Genomic DNA, 20194 nt, shown 5'->3' with positions numbered 1-20194 from the left:
ATAATGACCGATGACCAAGGAGACCAACAACGACTCCAAAAGCTGCCACACAGTTCTCAGTAAATCTACATTTTAAAAACATTTCAGTTCCAGTTCCTCTGGAATATAAATTACAGACAGAAGTATATAAAATAACTTGTTTGTTTTCCTTTTAACTCTCGGTACAATACAAAGAAAAAGGGTTTCAGTTCAGGACATAACTGAACAACCAGCTGAAAACACCTCGTTGGGACATCTTTCATGTGATCGTTCATGTTTCCATGTTTGTGGTGAACTGCCCCTTTAACGGATCACCTCCCTCCTCCTCCTCTTCCTCTCTGTTGTTCACTCTCTGTTGTGGGAGGCGTTGCCATGGTGATCAACCTCGCTTCTTTTGGAGATGTAGGTGTGGAGTTGGCATGGAAACCGCATCCACAGCACAAACACAGAAGTCCGTTTAAAACTAACAGACCACAGAGAGCAGCACCGACCAATCTGAGCAGAGGAAACTGAGCATGTGACCCTCTGACCAGCAGCCGAGACACAGAAATGATCCTCATTGAGCAGGAAAAAGTTTTTTTCTGCTGTGATCAACAGATGAAGAGGCAGTCGTCCTCCTCCAGCTGACTGCAGATCAGTTACATAAGAAGTGTGTCGGTGTGTGTGGGCGCCGTTTGTGTAAATGTTCCAAAAACAGAAAGAGAAGAAGAAGAAACTGCAGCAGCAGCCTGAATACAGCTGACACAACACACAGCTAACACACACAGCTAACACACACCCAATACACATGCTAACACACACGCTAACACGCAGCTAACACACACAGCTAACACATACCCCAATACACATGCTAACACACACGCTAACACACAGCTAACACACAGCTAACACACACCCAATACACATGCTAACACACACGCTAACACACAGCTAACACACACCCAATACACATGCTAACACACACGCTAACACACAGCTAACACACACAGCTAACACACACCCAATACACATGCTAACACACACGCTAACACACAGCTAACACACACCCAATACACATGCTAACACACACGCTAACACACACGCTAACACACAGCTAACACACACAGCTAACACATACCCCAATACACATGCTAACACACAGCTAACACACAGCTAACACACAGCCCAATACACATGCCAACACACAGCTAACACACAGCTAACACACAGCCCAATACACACCCCAATACACATGCTAACACACACAGCTAACACACACCCTCTGAGGCCTTCTGTCCTCAGACTTCAAACCAAAGTGGGGAACCTGCTTCCTGCTTTTATTCACCACACGTGTGTAACAAACTGCAGCTTCTGCTTCTTTTAAAGCAGATTAAAGACGTTCATCTTGCCTGCTGAATCAAACTGCTGATTAGCAGCTTTCACTGCACTTTCCTCTGAACCTTTTTACTGCATATTGTTGTTATCACATTTAGTTTGAATGTATTTCATGTTTCCTGTGAAGGACTGAATGAATAAACTGTTCTGTGGATACAGTAAGTAGATAAAAGACGTGAGGAACTGCAGCAAAGTGCAGCTCATTTGTTGTAAATCATGAAGCAGCTTTGCAGGAAAACACATTAAAGCTGCCGGTTTATAAGTCGACTTCTCAGTGAAAGCCCGACAGAGTTTCTCACCTCATGGGACAGGTAGAAGGCAGCGATGCCGAGAGGCCAGAAGCAGCAGAGCATGGAGAAGACGCTGAGGCCCAGGTGATCTCTGGGAGGCATCAGCAGGAAGGTGTCCTCGCTCTCTGAGTTGCTGGAGTAATCGCTCTGTTCAGAGAGACAAATGGTCGAGTTCTCATCACTCTGATCCTGTTAAAGTTCCTCCTGCAGGAACCACCAACACTTATAGAGGGGGGAACTGAGGACCAAAACAGGAGAACTAAAGACCAAAACAGGAGAACTGAGGACCAAAACAGGAGAACTAAGGACCAAAACAGGAGAACTGAGGACCAAAACAGGAGAACTGAGGACCAAAACAGGAGAACTGAGGACCAAAACAGGAGAACTGAGGACCAAAACAGGAGAACTGAGGACCAACACAGGAGAACTGAGGACCAACACAAGGGAACTGAGGACCAAAACAGGAGAACTGAGGACCAACACAAGGGAACTGAGGACCAAAACAGGAGAACTGAGGACCAACACAGGAGAACTGAGGACCAAAACAGGAGAACTGAGGACCAACACAGGAGAACTGAGGACCAAAACAGGAGAACTGAGGACCAACACAGGGGAACTGAGGACCAAAACTGGGGAACTGAGGACCAAAACTGGGGAACTGAGGACCAACACTGGGGAACTGAGGACCAACACAGGGGAACTGAGGACCAACACAGGGGAACTGAGGACCAACACAGGGCCAACACAGGGGAACTGAGGACCAACACAGGGGAACTGAGGACCAACACAGGGGAACTGAGGACCAAAACTGGGGAACTGAGGACCAAAACTGGGGAACTGAGGACCAAAACTGGGGAACTGAGGACCAAAACTGGGGAACTGAGGACCAAAACAGGAGAACTGAGGACCAAAACTGGGGAACTGAGGACCAACACTGGGGAACTGAGGACCAACACAAGGGAACTGAGGACCAACACAAGGGAACTGAGGACCAAAACAAGGGAACTGAGGACCGACACAAGGGAACACAAGGGAACTGAGGACCAACACAAGGGAACACAAGGGAACTGAGGACCAACACAAGGGAACTGAGGACCAACACAAGGGAACACAGGACCAACACAAGGGAACTGAGGACCAACACAAGGGAACTGAGGACCAACACAAGGGAACTGAGGAACAACACAAGGGAACACAAGGGAACTGAGGACCAACACAAGGGAACACAGGACCAACACAAGGGAACACAGGACCAACACAAGGGAACACAGGACCAACACAAGGGAACACAGGACCAACACAAGGGAACTGAGGACCAACACTGGGGAACTGAGGACCAACACAAGGGAACTGAGGACCAACACAAGGGAACTGAGGACTAACACAGGGGAACTGAGGACCAACACAAGGGAACACAGGACCAACACAAGGGAACACAGGACCAACACAAGGGAACTGAGGACCAAAACTGGGGAACTGAGGACCAACACTGGGGAACTGAGGACCAACACAAGGGAACACAGGACCAACACAAGGGAACTGAGGACCAAAACTGGGGAACTGAGGACCAACACTGGGGAACTGAGGACCAACACAAGGGAACTGAGGACCAACACAAGGGAACTGAGGACCAACACAAGGGAACTGAGGACCAAAACAGGAGAACTGAGGACCAAAACTGGGGAACTAAGGACCAACACAGGAGAACTGAGGACCAAAACAGGAGAACTGAGGACCAAAACTGGGGAACACAGGACCAACACAAGGGAACTGAGGACCAACACAAGGGAACACAGGACCAACACAAGGGAACTGAGGACCAAAACTGGGGAACTGAGGACCAACACTGGGGAACTGAGGACCAACACAAGGGAACTGAGGACCAACACAAGGGAACACAGGACCAACACAAGGGAACTGAGGACCAAAACAGGAGAACTGAGGACCAAAACTGGGGAACTAAGGACCAACACAGGAGAACTGAGGACCAAAACAGGAGAACTGAGGACCAAAACTGGGGAACTGAGGACCAACACAGGGGAACTGAGGACCAAAACTGGGGAACTGAGGACCAACACAAGGGAACTGAGGACCAACACAAGGGAACACAAGGGAACTGAGGACCAAAACAGAACAGCTGAATGAACAGCTGACTGGTACTTACTGGTACTTCACTCAGTTGTCCTGTTTGTTTTGGTTGGTCACATGAGGTCACATGAGGTGACATGATGTCACATGAGGTTACATGAGGTGACATGATGTCACATGGGGTCACATGAGGTTTTCAGATGTTTCCTGTGAGCATTTAAGTGGTCAGTGTGGTATGGCATCACAAACCACGCCCCCTTGAACAACAAACAACAACTTTGAAATGTGCGGCCTCACCTCCAGCTCCTGGGTTCATGGGGCTTTATAACATTTATAAAATGACTCTCTCACCTCCAGCTCCTGGGTTCATGGGGCTTTATAACATTTATAAAATGACTCTCTCACCTCCAGCTCCTGGGTTCAGCTTTATAACATTTATAAAATGACTCTCTCACCTCCAGCTCCTGGGTTCATGGGGCTTTATAACATTTATAAAATGACTCTCTCACCTCCAGCTCCTGGAAGTCGTCGATGTCGTACGACAGCGTGTGAATCTTTGCGTCCTCTGCAGAAAACTCGATGAAGGTGGTCTCACAGCAGTCCCCGCCCCCGGCCTCCCCCCAGGCTCGCAGGATGCTGTCCGGGCACAGGAAGAGGCCGGGGGCGGGGCTTAGGGTTGGCCTGGGGGCGGGGACTGTGCTGGGGGCGGGGCTTACGCTTCTACCCTGCTGGGGGAGGAGAGCTCTGGGATTCAGGAGCTGAGGAGGAGCTCTGCTGGGCTCCTGCTGAGGCACCACATGACTCTGAGGAGCCGAACACACCGACCCCATCGCTCCCTGAGGCTCCGCCCCCACGTCTCCCTGAGGCTCCGCCCCCAACCTGCGGGTGTGGATGAGGCCGTTCTGTCTGCAGGCGCCTCGTCCTCCTGACCCTCCTCTGGAGGTCTCAGCCTCCCCCCCTCCCCCCTGCATCCCTCCTCAGAGCTCCCAGGTCACTGCTCAGAGGTCAGAGGTCAGAGTCCTGAGAACACAAAACATGAAGGTTTCTTTAACCTCTTTAAACTCTGGTTTAAAGCATTCTTCTGCTTTGTGAAGACATTTCTGCTCAGATCCAGGAACAAGAATCTGAACAAATCTGCAGTCAGAATAAGACACGAGTGGAGTTTATGTGTAAATGAAAGAATATTTCCTCTTTATGCTCTGCCATGTTTAAACGTCTGATGTCATCATCACATCTTTTATTGTGTTAAATCTCATCTGAACCTTGAATAATTATGATAATTCTGAAGTTTGAATGATATTCTGAGAGCTGAAGGTTAATGAAACAGGATGTAAATGTGATTTATTCTTATTTCATCATGAGTGTAACACGTGGATGTGTTTCCAGCTCTGAACACTTTGCTCAGAAGTCTGTTTTTAACATCATTCTTCATGTTTCTGACATCATTCTTCATGTTCCTGACATCATTCTTCATGTTTCTGACATCATTCTTCATGTTTCTGACATCATTCTTCATGTTTCTAACATCATTCTTCATGTTTCTAACATCATTCTTCATGTTTCTAACATCATTCTTCATGTTTCTAACATCATTCTTCATGTTTCTGACATCATTCTTCATGTTTCTGACATCATTCTTCATGTTCCTGACATCATTCTTCATGTTTCTGACATCATTCTTCATGTTTCTAACATCATTTTTCATGTTTCTGACATCATTCTTCATGTTTCTAACATCATTCTTCATGTTTCTGACATCATTCAGATAGGCAAGGCAAGGCAATTTTATTTATAGAGCACAATTCTTACACAAGGTAATTCAAAGTGCTTTACAGCTACATAAAATCACAAGAAGGCCATAAAATCATTGAAAAGAAATAAAAAATAAAAAAAAACATAAAAAATTATTGAAATAGAAAAATAGAAATATAAAAATATAAAATATAAAATGTAAAATATAAATATAAATATAAATATAAATATAAATATAGAAAAGTAAAATAGAAACTCCTCCTGTCTGTGTTTAAATGTTCCTGCAGCTCATATTCATCCAACTCTAATCATCCACATTAATTAGGAAGGTGAGCCTCAAATCCAGCCGAACACGCGCACGCGCACACGCACGGATGTTTATGAACAGAATATGTTTTAAAAGCTCAGAATTAAACCCGAATACCGACGCTGTCCGCGGCTCTGACGTCATCCCGACACAACAACAGACTCACCTACCGAGGTGAGAACCTCCATTCATCCATCCGGGGGACCCTCCTCCGTGCTGCCGTCCTCAGCGCGCTCTGCGCCGCACAGAGAGCCGGCGGAGTCCCGCTGGGAGGTTCCGGAGCTCCGGAGGAGCAGAGGCGGGCGGACAGGTGTCTGTCTCCCGCAGAGCAGAGATGGAGGAGGGGCATCAGCTGCTGGAAGTTCACGGACCGGAGGAGGAAAAGGCATGCGAGATGGATACGGGAGAGGGGTGTGCGCGCGCGCGTGTGTGTGAATACAGCAGAGATTCCCTCCCCATGGTCCTAAAGCCCCCCAGAGCTCCATCACATCAACCAACCAATCACAGCTGCTCCCTGAGCACAGAGATGTTCAGAGGAGTTCAATAGTTTCCTTTTTTGCAAGAGTTTTGTGACCGTTATTCTCTTACTATTATTATTATCCTATTATTTTTTACGTTATGTACACATTTATATCTCGTTGTTCTGCTTTGTTGCAAATAAAGTTCTTAAAAAAAATGTTAAGAGGATCTCCAGTTTGTGTTTAAAACAAAGTTCCTCAGAGAAAGCCTGAAGGGATCTGCACAGTTGTGCCTCTGCAGAGCAGAACATCATGAAAGCGTTCAGGGAATCTGGAGGAGTTTCAGTCTGAAGGTTCACTTAGTGACAGGTGGAACCTGAGGTCCGTTTCACGTAGCAGCTTTGGTGAAAACTCTGAGTTTATTAACCCTGAAATGAGGGAAACCCTGAGTTTTCCGTTTCACAAAGGGAGGTAACTTAAGCTCTCGGTCAGTTACCATAGTAACAGAGTCTCTGAACCAGGTTTTACTCAGTGAACCTGGAGTTTCTCTCTGTCTCCGCCCTCTTTCAGCCGTTTGATTTCCTCATTCATTCATTCAGTCAGCAGAGCGAGTTCTTCTACTTCCAGAAGTCCATCAGGCACAGCAGGAGGCGACTGTTTCCACCAACATGTCCTTTAGACAACGATCCCGTAGATGAAGGTGCAGCATTACTGCGCAGAGAAATAAATATTCATCAGGAGATGGTTATCAGACCGCATAGATTTTTGCATTTCCAGACAATTATCTTTCTGAGCGGCACCATCAGAATGTGTTGGGACAAAAGAAAAAAAAGACATAAAAGACAAACAAATAAATATTTGTATGAATGGGCTTAAGAAGACATTTATAGGCCTGTTATATTTTATAAAGGCACTCGTGTCTTGGGGGTGGACTCCCTCAGCCACTGCCCTCCCGTTAGAGGTGGCGGTGCTGGGCAGCACCCGTTTTACAGGCATCTGCCTTCTTTCTGTTGGCTCAGTAGAAGTCTGTGTTAGTGTAAATAGGCTTAATTATTTAACAGAACATGATATAGATGAGAAGACATAGTTTATATGTGTGAGAACAGCATTATGTTGGGGATAAAATAACTGCACAGTCAAATAGCCACTTAATATTTACCTTACAGTGTAAAACATGATCAGAATGAGCCTCCATGCCGAGGTCTCACCTGTTTGAACAATGTTTTTATATTTCATCTTAAACTGCTGCAGAGCGCTTCTCCCCTGCGGGATTGCACCTAAATGAAATAAATGAATGGGCTACCATTCAAGCAGTTTCCCTGTGATATTATTGGGATTGCAAAGGACTACATTTAAACTGTTGCACTTAGTTCTAAAAACGTATTGAAACTCGCCGTATGAGCGCATTAAGATTTCCAATTCCAGGTTGGTGAAAAACGTAGCCCCTCCTCTTCCCCGTTGCCATGGTGACTCGTCGAATCGGGGCTCCATTGATGCTGGCTTTTTAAAGTTGTGGTGCACGCGCTAAACTCAAGGTGAACCTACTCAGAGTTGATTAAACTCACTCAAATCAGCGTTTGTGGAACCGAAAACTCAGAGTTTTCTATCTCAGAGTAGATCAACTCAGAGGTCAGGAACAGACTCAGAGTATGTTGAACCTGCTTTGTGAAACAGACCCCTGATCTCCATGATGCCTGTAAATTAAACGTTAGCGCCCCCTGCTGTCCAGGACAAATAAATAGAATAGAACTACTTTATTCAGCTGGGAAATTGCGTTGCAGTAGCAGCGTACAGACAGTAAAAATAAAAATAAAAATAAAAATAAAAATAAAAATAAAAATAAAAATAAAAATAAAAATAAAAATAAAAATAAAAATAAAAAAAATAAATAAAATAAAAATAAAAAAATAAATAAAAAAAATAAAATAAAAAATAAAATAAAATAAAATAAAAAATAATTAAAAAAAATATATGTACATCAAAGTGCAACAATGCAGTTGTGCGGTTATGCAGTTATGGTATTGAGATACCATAATAACAATGAACTGTTATTGTACAGGGTGATGGCATGTGGCAGGAAGGATTTCCTGTATCTGTCCCTTGGACAGCGGAGCTGAAGCAGTCTGTGTGAGAAGGTGCTCCGCTGTCTGTCCACTGTGTGGTGGAGAGGCTGCTGTATGTTATCCATGATAGATAACAGCTTCTTCCGTGTCCTCCTCTCCACCACGGTTTCCAGGGACTCTAGTTTTTGTCCCAGTACAGAGCCAGCTTTCCTGATGATTTTGTCCAGCCTGTTAGAGTCGCTGGCTCTGATGCTGCTTCCCCAACACACAGCAGCAAAGAAACATGGCACCGGCAACAACACTGTGGTAGAAGGTCTCCAACATCCTGCTGCACACATGAAGGATCTCAGCTTCCTTAGGAAATAAAGTCTGCTCATCCCCTTCTTGCACACAGCGTCAGTGTTGGATGCCCAGTCCAGTCTGTTGCCGATCACCACTCCCAGGTATGTGTAGTCCTCCACCTCCTCCACCACCTCCCCCTTGATCTTCAGCGGCTGTGAAGGCGTCTTCTTCTTCCTCCTGAAGTCGATCACCATCTCTCTGGTCTTGCTGACGTTCAGCCTCAGGTGATTCTGTTCAGACCACTCCACAAAGTTGTCCACCAGTGTCCTGTACTCCCCCTCCTCTCCATCTCTTATACACCCGACAACAGCTGAGTCATCAGAAAACTTCTGTAGGTGGCATGACTCAGAGTTGTACTGGAGATCAGTGGTGTATAAGGTAAAGAGAAAAGGAGAAAGGACGGTTCCCTGTGGAGCTCCTACGTCACTGACCACCACATCAGACAGGACACTGTCCAGACGGACAGACTGTGGCCTACCTGTCAGGCAGTCAGTAACCCAGGAGATCACTGAGCTGTGGACACCCGTCCCCCGCAGCTTCTCACCCAGTAGCCGGGGCTGGATGGTGCTGAAGGCACTCGAGAAATCAAAGAATGTGATTCTCACAGTGTCTCCTCCACCATCCAGGTGCATGTGGGCTCGTTGCAGCAGGAAGACGACAGCATCATCAACTCCCAAGTGGGGCTGGTAGGCACATTGTAGGGGGTCTAGAAACGTCCTCACCTGAGGCCTCAGCTGGGCCAGGACCAGTCTCTCCATGACCTTCATCACATGAGATGTGAGAGCGACTGGCCTGTAGTCCTCTGGGTCGGATGGCCTCGACTTCTTGGGGACAGGAACCACGTGTGACGTCTTCCACAGCAACGGGACTCTCTCCCGACTCCAGCTCAGGTTGTACAGATGTTCCAGTGCAGGAGACAGCTGGCTGGCACAGGTCCTCAGGATCCATGGTGTGATGCCGTCAGGGCCCGCAGCCTTCCCCTGGTGTAGTCCTTCCAGCTGCCTCTAAAGCCCCGTGCATACTCTCGCAGCAGTGTGTCGCAGACACGACGCAGTTATTTTTGATTTATGCCCACTTTTGAAGCGCGGTCTGCGCTATGTTAATCCCACGCCACAACGCAAGAGGGACAATCACGAACAAGCTAGGATTGTGGGTGTTACGGTTACGGAGGTCATTCAACAACAATGGCGACTGGACGAATGCGCACTTTGATTGAGATGCAGCTGATCGATCTAGAAATAGAAGAAATATTGCTACTACTGGAGCTGGCAGAGAGGCGAAAGAATCGTCACCATTAGCCGGTTAGCAAACCGGAAATACGCATAGTGTAGAGCGGATGTAGAGTTGACCAATCAGAGGCCTCCTTTCTCTCCTCCCTGCGGCGATGTCTGCGGTGAGTTACAGTTTTGGGGAGGTGCACCAGAGTGTCTGCGGAAGGGGGGGGGGCATATCTGCGTTAAGGCTCTAGCATGGTTGCCGCGTCTGCTAGCGCGAGCGGTGTTGATGATGTCACGATTTCGTGCCCGCCATATATAGTGGCGCAAGTCGATGCGCCAGTAGTTGCAATTTTCTCCGTCACAGAGGTGGCGCTGCTACGTGAAGGTTAACTACTCTACAACGAAGAAAGTGGAGAAGAAAACGATGAAGAGCAGGAACACATTAATGATGCTGCTGCAGTATCTGGATAATTAATTATTTTTTTTATTCAGTTAAAAGAGGTGAAGGTCTGAAGCCCCCGGCATCAACAGAGTCTCTGCCCTCTTCTTTGCCTTCACGTATCTGTCCCGTAGCTTCTTCCACACATTCTTACAGAACTCTCCCTCTTTCCCCAAAGTTCTGCCCATCTCTGTGCACCAGTTTGGGGAGTTTACGTGCTCCCTGTGCTGTTTCTCTGCAGTTTCGTACAGCTGCTGTACAAACGCACCTCCTGACTGAGCCGGTCTCACATCGGTCCATCCGGTCTGTCGTTGTTGGCGCCGCCAAGTTACAGAAATCGACTGGCGCACGACACCACGCTGCGCCGTCTGTTCAAGGCAAGCGCCAGGCCTGAAACGCCATTTTGACGTCACGGTGCGACACCGCCGTGACAGACGCGGCAACCATGCCAGCGCCTTAACTGCGACACACACGCAGACGACCTGGTTTCCGACCATAAGCCGGCCTTAGCTGGGGGCTGGTGTTGTTGTCCGCAGTGGAGGAGGTGAGGGGGAAGGAGGGGGAGGGGGGCAGATGGAGAGGTGGCGTGCAGGAGAATGCCGGTAGGTGGGTTGAGCAGCTTGGGACAGTGTGGATGTGTGGGCTGCATGACTGCAGACACCTGTTATAACTCTGACCAGGTTTAAATCCAGGCTGAAAACAGTTCTGTTTAGCTGTGCATGTGACACCTGAAAGTATTTTATCTGCACTCTTCACTTTTAAATTAATTAATTAATGATTATTTTTTATGTTTTAAAAAAAATCATTATTATTATTTATTTATTTGCACTTTGAATTACCTTGTGTACAAATTGTGCTCTATAAATAAAATTGCCTTGCCTTGTAAACTTTATGGAGTATTTATGTTTGAGGATTGGAACGAAGCAAAGAGCTGAATTGCACAAATAATCCGTAAACAAACTGATCTGAATACGTATTTAAACCCATTTGGAGCAGATGGTTCATTTGGGTGTCAGCCTCCATTCGGCCTCTTCTTGGTGTCGCTGCCTTACGAGCCACAAGTCGAGTTTTAGGAAGTCCTGAACGGGGCGGTCTGAGGCATGGTGGGTACATCTGTACCCCATGCACAGAGGCCACAGTCCTCGCTGCAGCTGGTTCCAGTCCCGCATCGGACGGCCCTTTGCTGCATGTTATTCCCCCTCTCTCTGCCCCCTGTTTCCTATCTCTACACTGTCCTATATAATAAAGGAATTAAAAGCACCAAATAATAATAATTTAAAAGAAAAGTAGTGAACATGAATTCAGAAAAGAGAAGAACATTTCTGCTGTCCTCAAACCAAAGTTTCATCATCCTTACATCCTGATACCTGTTTCTCAGCATGAATCAATAACTGATCAGATTTATTGATTTAGATATTTATCTATCTAACAGTTTTGAATAATTAAATATTTATCTATCTAATAGTTTTAAATGTTTAAAAATGTATTATCTAATAGTTTTAAATATTGATCTAATAGTTTTAAATATGTATCTATCTAATAGTTTTAAATATCTAAATATGTATCTATCTAATAGTTTTAAATATGTATCTATCTAATAGTTTTAAATATCTAAATATGTATCTATCTAATAGTTTTAAATATCTAAATATGTATCTATCTAATAGTTTTAAATATCTAAATATGTATCTATCTAATAGTTTTATATATTTAAACATTTCTGGGAGCTGAAGACATTAGGAAATGATGCTCCATCAGGGCAGAAACCCGCCGACCTGTTTTACAGTCCGCCCGGACAGCAGGGGGCACGCCAGGTTTCAACCAATAAACCCAAAGAAGAGGAACTCCTTTCTAAACAGGCCCTGAAGAAGAAAGCGGTCAGTGACGCAGTTCCGGTCACAGTGCGCAGATGCGCATCCAACGGCTCGGAGCAGAAGCGGAGCGCGTCCAAACACACAGAAACAGGCTGGGAAACGACACGTTAGGGCGGAAAAGAAAACTGCGAGCCCGGGGGAAGCTCTGCGATACGGCAGGTAAGGAGGCCTCACCCGGGGGGGAGCTGGGAGGGAGCCGGGGGGCAGCCGGGAGGGCGGGGCCGCTTCCCCGGCCGAGCGGAGCGGGTTGCTGGGCAGGCCCACCGCGGCTCTCCAGCACCGAGGTACCGTCCACAGCCCGGCCCGGTCCGGCCCGCCAGGGTTCGCCCAGATAACCGCAGTTTAAGGAGGGAAACCGACCCGGAAACATCAGTTTAACCGGGTTAGATCCGCCGTTAGACCCGCTGAGAGAGCTCCGGGTCAAACTTCAGTCCGGCACACAAACCGACTAAAGTTTTCCAGCTGGTTCCTGTAATCAGTCCGGTCCTCAGAGCAGCTGTCAGGGCGCAGAGGAGGAGGTTCCGCCCGGCAGCGGGGCCGAAGGGACCGCAAAGGTCCACAGAACCCGGCAAAGGACCCAAAACTCCCGAACCGGAGCTCCTGTTTCTTCCCCCAGGCCATCAGGCTACTCAACCAGTAATTCACTGGCACTCAGCCACTTTAGTTGTGCACTTATTTCCACCTGTGTGTGTGTGTATATATATATATATATATATATATATATATATATATATATAGTCGCACATTTCACTTTAATTTTTATGGACAGTTAAATTATTAATATTTTTTTCTACTTTTTTTCTACTTTATCTTCTTCCTTGGTTTTCATTCACCCTTCTCAATTTATTTAATGCTGCTGGCGTACAGTATGACCCAGTGTCTCTCTGTACAAATGACAATAAATCTTGAATCTTGAATCTCCTGTTGGCTCGCGGGCAGCATGACGTCAAATTTTGTGGGTTTTGAAATGGAGTTTGGTGTGACGTCCTCAGCACGAGGCAGTGACTCAGGCTGCTGAACTAGTTGATGGGTTTGCTGTGTTGACCTGTTAACCAGCTGGTTAGGGAAGTGGACACGTGGCTGTGTTGATAACGCGCGCATGTGCGCGTGTTAATGAGAAGTGAGCCTGGTTCCACCGTGAAGTTGGCCTCTGATTGGATGTTTGGCATCTAGACCCCCTGAGATCACCTTAGACCCCCTGAGATCACCTTAGACCCCCTGAGATCACCTTAGATCAGGTCCAAATGTTTAATTATACTATTTTAACTGCTGATTCACACATTCACAACCTTAAAACACACTTTAGGATTAGTTCAAACTGCATCACCAACATGGAGTCTAACCTCAAGTTTCTTAGATCGTTACTACATACCGTTTATGTTGTAAAACTTATTCTGTTCATAAGAATGTTTAAAAGGAACCATTTCATTGGCTGTTTCGGCATCTGCGACCAGGTTTAAATGTTAAAGGATTTTATTCAGATACGGACTTATTTATCCTGAAGATGAAAACAGTTTTTTTTTTTTTTTTAAACTTTATTTTTCTATCTTTTCAGGTCACAACATCAATATAAAACAAACAAACAAAAAACAAAAACAAGATATGGTCACAATCAGATGTGGCAAAACAATTCAAATACCAGCCATGCGACCCAAAAAACAAGAGAAACAACAAATAGAAGAAAAACAAAAAATACACAGGCACACATCCAAATGATTGCAAAACCTAGTCATATAAACATGCATGCGCATATTCACAAAAACAAAACATCAGGGGAACCGTGGGGATGCGAGCCGATCGCCACAAACTATAACATCATGGTCATTGCTTTTCGTGACCAGAGTACACAAGGCATAAAGACAGGTCATCACCCCCTCCTGCCATGTAGGTGTCCCATTTACCCCAGAGGGCATCACCTTTGCCCCTTTGTAACCTGAGGCTAAAAGTCAATAGTTTGGATGTCTTTAATTATGACTTTCCACGGATTAACCGTGGGAGGTTCTGTGTTGAGCCATCTTCTTGTTCTGGCTTTTTTTTGCGATGAAAACGGTTTAGAACTTTTTGTGGGCATTTCACTCCAGAGCAGGTTAACTGAAAGATAAACTCCAACCACTGATCAGTCTGATAAATAATAAGTAAATAATCAGGATTCTCAGGTGATCTGTGTGTTACAGAAGCAGAGAAATGCCTTTTTTTTTTTTTTTTTTTTTTTTTTTTCTCCCTGTTCACAAACACAAAGCTTTCAGTCCTCTGTGGGACAATCCAGTCCCAATTAGACCAATTTAATGATGTAGTTTTCCATCAACACCTGCTCATCAGGTGGTCTCAGGTGGTCTCAGGTTGTCTCAGGTGGTCTCAGGTTGTCTCAGGTGGTCTCAGGGGGTCTCAGGTGGTTCAGATCCAGAAAAAGTGACTGCGGTGCCACCAATGTGAAGCCAACTTCAGCACCGGATGCTAGCAGGTGTTAGCTAAGGTTAGCTGCTGCTATGAGGTAGTAAAATGAAGGAACTGGACTATTTACTGAAGTTCAAACAGCATTTAGATGTCAGCGGGCTTACTGGACTCTTCTTGGCTGGTTAGTGTCACTTTGTGAAGCTGTGGATGGAAACTAAAACCCTGTTTGTGTCGCAGCTTCTCTGAGTGCTGGCAGCTAACCTGTTAGCATCAGTGATTAGACGGGCCCCTGCTGGAGCCCAGCCGTTAGACCGCAGCCAGCGAGATGACTCGTTACCTAGGAAACCGAAACTGAACGTGAACGCTGACACGTATCTGAGCCGCGTGAAGCAACCCGCTGTCCAGAGGTGTGAGCAGCGTGGCATGTGTGGGGGGGCAGTTAGCTCATCTGGGGGGCAGAAAACAATACCTGAAAAAAATCGGTGGAAAATCACTACTACAACTTCAAGCATAATAATAATAATAATAATAATAATAATGGTAATAGTTCAATTCGGTAATGAAAATATGGTCACACTAGCATAAATCATGACCTTCAATTTTGTTAACAGTGTGGAATTTTTTTATGAATTTTTTTATTTTTTATTTTTTTTTGAGAGTTTAAATTCAAGTAGATACTCGGGGCGAGACATCCAGCCAACTCCAGCTTTTTATTACCTTCATTAAGTCTACATTTCAGATCATTATATACAACACAAACATCCCAAAATGTGAAAATCGCCCTTTTTTTTTTTTTTTTTTTTCAGCAGAAAGGGGTTAAGGTTACGGGGGGGGGTCACGATAACAAAAAATAAATAAAGCTATAAACTTTGCAGATATATGCTTTTTTAAAATCACCACCTGCATTTATTCTATCAATACAAGACACAAACAGAGATAATAAATCGTGGCCTTTTTTCTGGCCAGTTTTCTTTGGACGGACAGGGCATTTCTCTGTCTCCTTAACGCCTCCTCTGCTGTCTCCTTAACGCCTCCTCTGCTGTCTCCTTAACGCCTCCTCTGCTGTCTCCTTAACTTCTCTTCTGCTGTCTCCTTAGCGCCTCCTCTGCTGTCTCCTTAACGCCTCCTCCTGTCTCCTCCTGTCTCCTTAACGCCTCCTCTGCTTTCTCCTTAGCGCCTCCTCTGCTGTCTCCTTAACTTCTCTTCTGCTGTCTCCTTAACACCTCCTCCTGTCTCCTCTGCTGTCTCCTTAGCGCCTCCTCTGCTGTCTCCTTAACGCCTCCTCTGCTTTCTCCTTAGCGCCTCCTCTGCTGTCTCCTTAGCGCCTCCTCTGCTGTCTCCTTAGCGCCTCCTCTGCTGTCTCCTTAGCGCCTCCTCTGCTGTCTCCTTAGCGCCTCCTCTACTGCCTCCTTAACGCCTCCTCTGCTGTCTCCTCCTGTCTCCTTAACGCCTCCTACTGTCTCCTTAACGCCTCCTCTGCTGTCTCCTTAGCGCCTCCTCTGCTGTCTCCTTAGCGCCTCCTCTGCTGTCTCCTTAGCGCCTCCTCTGCTGTCTCCTTAGCGCCTCCTCTACTGCCTCCTTAACGCCTCCTCTGCTGTCTCCTCCTGTCTCCTTAGCGCCTCCTCTGCTGTCTCCTTAACGCCTCCTCTGCTGTCTCCTCCTGTCTCCTTAGTGCCTCCTCTGCTGTCTCCTTAGCGCCTCCTCTGCTGTCTCCTCCTGTCTCCTTAACGCCTCCTACTGTCTCCTTAACACCTCCTCCTGTCTCCTCTGCTGTCTCCTTAACGCCTCCTCTGCTGTCTCCTCCTGTCTCCTTAGCGCCTCCTCTGCTGTCTCCTTAGCGCCTCCTCTGCTGCCTCCTTAACGCCTCCTCTGCTGTCTCCTTAGCGCCTCCTTAACGCCTCCTACTGTCTCCTTAACACCTCCTCCTGTCTCCTCTGCTGTCTCCTTAACGCCTCCTCTGCTGTGTCCTTAACGCCTCCTCTGCTGTCTCCTTAACGCCTCCTCTGCTGTGTCCTTAACACCTCCTCTGCTGTCTCCTTAACGTCTCCTCCTGTCTCCTTAACGCCACCTCCTGTCTCCTCTGCTGTCTCCTTAACGCCTCCTCTGCTGTCTCCTTAACGTCTCCTCCTGTCTCCTTAACGCCACCTCTGCTGTCTCCTTAACGTCTCCTCCTGTCTCCTTAACGTCTCCTCTGCTGTCTCCTTAACACCTCCTCTGCTGTCTCCTTAACGCCTCCTCTGCTGTCTCCTTAACGTCTCCTCCTGTCTCCTTAACGTCTCCTCTGCTGTCTCCTTAACACCTCCTCTGCTGTCTCCTTAACGTCTCCTCCTGTCTCCTTAACGCCACCTCCTGTCTCCTCTGCTGTCTCCTTAATGCCTCCTCCTGTCTCCTCTGCTGTCTCCTTAACGCCTCCTCCTGTCTCCTCCTGTCTCCTCCTGTCTCCTTAACGCCTCCTCCTGTCTCCTTAACGCCTCCTCTGCTGTGTCCTTAACGCCTCCTCTGCTGTCTCCTTAACACCTCCTCTGCTGTCTCCTTAACGTCTCCTCCTGTCTCCTTAACGCCACCTCCTGTCTCCTCTGCTGTCTCCTTAATGCCTCCTCCTGTCTCCTTAACGCCTCCTCCTGTCTCCTCTGCTGTCTCCTTAACGCCTCCTCCTGTCTCCTTAGCGCCTCCTCTAGTGTCTCCTTAACGCCTCCTCTGCTGTCTCCTCCTGTCTCCTTGATGCCTCCTCCTGTCTCCTGTCTCCTTAACGCCTCCTCTGCTATCTCCTTAATGCCTCCTCCTGTCCCCTCCTGTCCTCTTAACGCCTCCTCTGCTGTCTCCTTAACGCCTCCTCTGCTATCTCCTTAACGCCTCCTCTGCTGCCTCCTTAACGCCTCCTCTGCTGTCTCCTCCTGTCTCCTTAGCGCCTCCTCTGCTGTCTCCTTAGCGCCTCCTCTGCTGTCTCCTTAACGCCTCCTCTGCTGTCTCCTTAACGCCTCCTCTGCTGTCTCCTTAACGCCTCTTCTGCTGTCTCCTTAACGCCTCCTCTGCTGTCTCCTTAACGCCTCCTCTCCTGTGTCTTTAACGCCTCCTCTGCTGCCTCCTTAACGCCTCCTCTGCTGTCTCCTTAACGCCTCCTCTCCTGTCCTCTTAACGCCTCCTCCTGTGTCTTTAACGCCTCCTCTGCTGTCTCCTTAACGCCTCCTCTCCTGTGTCTTTAACGCCTCCTCTGCTGTCTCCTTAACGCCTCCTCTGCTGCCTCCTTAACGCCTCCTCTGCTGTCTCCTTAACGCCTCCTCTGCTGCCTCCTTAACGCCTCCTCTGCTGTCTCCTTAACGCCTCCTCTGCTGTCTCCTTAACGCCTCCTCTCCTGTCCTCTTAACGCCTCCTCCTGTCTCCTTAACGCCTCCTCCTGTCTCCTTAACGCCTCCTCCTGTCTCCTTAACGCCTCCTCTCTTGTCTCCTGTCTCCATAGCGACCATGGTTGGCGAACGCCGCAATGGGAACCTGCTGGTCCAGCTGAGCCCGCAGCTGCAGGCGTATCCGGAGGAGCTGATTCGCCAGCGCCGGACCCACGACGGTCAGACGGAGTACCTGATTCGTTGGTGCCTCGTCACCATCGACGACGGGTCCGCCTCCGGGGTCGGAGCCAACGAGACGGGCGTGACGGGCGGCGGCGGCTCCGGCGGGGGCGTGTCCGGCGGCTCCACGTCCGGAGAACCCAAACCGGAGAACATCCTGATGTGGATGTCCATGGAGGACGTCTACGCCAACTGCCCAACGCTGCTGGGCAAGAGGAAGGCGGACCCGCAGCGCCCCCTGCAGCAGGAGCAGCAGCATGACGGCGAGGCGGCGGACGGCGGCCAGGGCAGCCATGGCGAGCTGCCGGCCGACGTCACCTTCGACGAGGTGGAGCTGTCGGACATGAAGGAGGACGTGAAGAACCTGGTGTGTCGGGCCAGGAAGCAGATGGCCAAGAAGAGGGACTTCTCCATCAACATCATGCACACCATCCACGTGCTGAGCGCCTACGCCAGCATCGGCTCGCTGGTGGGCGTGTTCAAGGAGACGGGTGCTCTGAACCTGCTGATGGAGCTGCTGTGCAACAAGGAGACGCAGACCAGGCGCAGCGCCGGGAAGATGCTGCGGGCGCTCGCCTCGCATGATGCAGGTAAGGCTGAGGATGTTGATGTTGTTGTTGTTGTTGAGGATGATGATGTTGAGGATGATGATGTTGAGGATGATGTTGAGGATGATGATGTTGATGATGTGGAGGATGATGTTGTTGATGATGTGGAGGATGATGTTGTTGATGATGTGGAGGATGATGTTGTTGTTGAGGATGTTGTTGATGTGGAGGATGATGAGGATGTTGTTGAGGATGATGAGGATGTTGTGGATGTTGGTGATGTTGTTGAGGATGATGTTGATGTGGAGGATGATGTTGTTGTTGTTGAGGATGATGATGTTGTTGAGGATGTTGTTGATGTTGTTGAGGATGATGTTGATGTGGAGGATGATGTTGTTGTTGAGGATGTTGTTGATGTGGAGGATGATGAGGATGTTGTTGAGGATGATGATGTTGTTGAGGATGATGATGAGGATGATGTTGATGTTGTTGAGGATGTTGTTGATGTGGAGGATGATGAGGATGTTGTTGAGGATGTTGTTGATGTTGAGGATGATGATGAGGATGTGGATGTTGAGGATGATGTTGTCTACAGGCAGCCGAGCGTACGTGCTGCTCTCTCTGAGCCAGCAGGACGGCATCGAGCAGCACATGGACTTCGATAACCGGTTCACTCTGCTGGAGCTGTTCGCTGAAACCACTTCGTCTGAGGAACACGGCATCTCCTTCGAGGGAATCCACCTGCCTCAGGTACACACAGCGCTACAGAGCGTCTCCAAGTTCCCTCAACACAATCTGAGACGGGCCATAGACGGGCCATAGACGGGTCATAGACGGGCCATAGACGGGCCATAGACGGGTCATAGACGGGTCGTAGACGGGCCGTAGACGGGTCGTAGACGGGCCATAGACGGGCCGTAGACGGGTCATAGACGGGCCATAGACGGGCCATAGACGGGCCATAGACGGGCCATAGACGGGCCATAGACGGGCCATAGACGGGTCATAGACGGGTCATAGACGGGCCATAGACGGGCCATAGACGGGCCATAGACGGGCCATAGACGGGCCATAGACGGGCCATAGACGGGCCATAGACGGGCCATAGACGGGCCATAGACGGGCCATAGACGGGTCATAGACGGGCCATAGACGGGTCATAGACGGGCCATAGACGGGCCATAGACGGGCCATAGACGGGCCATAGACGGGCCATAGACGGGCCATAGACGGGCCATAGACGGGCCATAGACGGGCCATAGACGGGCCATAGACGGGCCATAGACGGGTCATAGACGGGTCATAGACGGGTCATAGACGGGTCATAGACGGGTCATAGATGGGTCATAGATGGGTCATAGATGGGTCATAGACAGAAAATAAAAAGGAAATAAGAGGCTTCATTAGGATTTCAGCTGTATTAAAATACAGTTTATGAAAGCAGAGACAGCAGGAGAGAAGCTAACAGATAATATAGCTGGAAATGAGCTAAAAAGCAGCCTCAGT

At 48.1% G+C, this 20194-nt stretch overlaps 2 protein-coding genes across 3 annotated transcripts in view; one reads left to right on the top strand and one right to left on the bottom strand.

Moving 5' to 3' along the window:
• Positions 1-6202, bottom strand: part of LOC142388467 (uncharacterized) — a 21276-nt gene extending 15074 nt beyond the window's left edge. Inside the window, exons 1-3 of one of the 2 annotated variants that reach the window (XM_075473731.1) lie at positions 5957-6202; positions 4241-4751; positions 1653-1790 (exon numbers count right to left, since the gene is read on the bottom strand). In XM_075473731.1, coding sequence (XP_075329846.1) covers positions 1653-1790; positions 4241-4702 — 600 coding nt within the window. In that variant the 5' untranslated portion in view covers positions 4703-4751; positions 5957-6202. The remainder of the gene's footprint in view (positions 1-1652; positions 1791-4240; positions 4752-5956) is intronic. The other variant, XM_075473740.1, reaches the window with a different exon arrangement.
• Positions 6203-12190: 5988 nt separating this feature from the next.
• cul9 (cullin 9) overlaps positions 12191-20194 on the top strand; it is a 62625-nt gene continuing 54621 nt past the window's right edge. Inside the window, exons 1-3 of the mRNA XM_075473956.1 lie at positions 12191-12342; positions 18035-18730; positions 19284-19438. Coding sequence (XP_075330071.1) covers positions 12219-12342; positions 18035-18730; positions 19284-19438 — 975 coding nt within the window. The 5' untranslated portion in view covers positions 12191-12218. The remainder of the gene's footprint in view (positions 12343-18034; positions 18731-19283; positions 19439-20194) is intronic.

This window comes from Odontesthes bonariensis, chromosome 2 (genome assembly GCF_027942865.1).
Source record: "Odontesthes bonariensis isolate fOdoBon6 chromosome 2, fOdoBon6.hap1, whole genome shotgun sequence".
NCBI lineage: Eukaryota > Metazoa > Chordata > Actinopteri > Atheriniformes > Atherinopsidae > Odontesthes > Odontesthes bonariensis.
The sequence above is the reverse complement of the archived record's forward strand: the minus strand, read 5'-3'. Positions and strand labels throughout refer to the sequence as shown.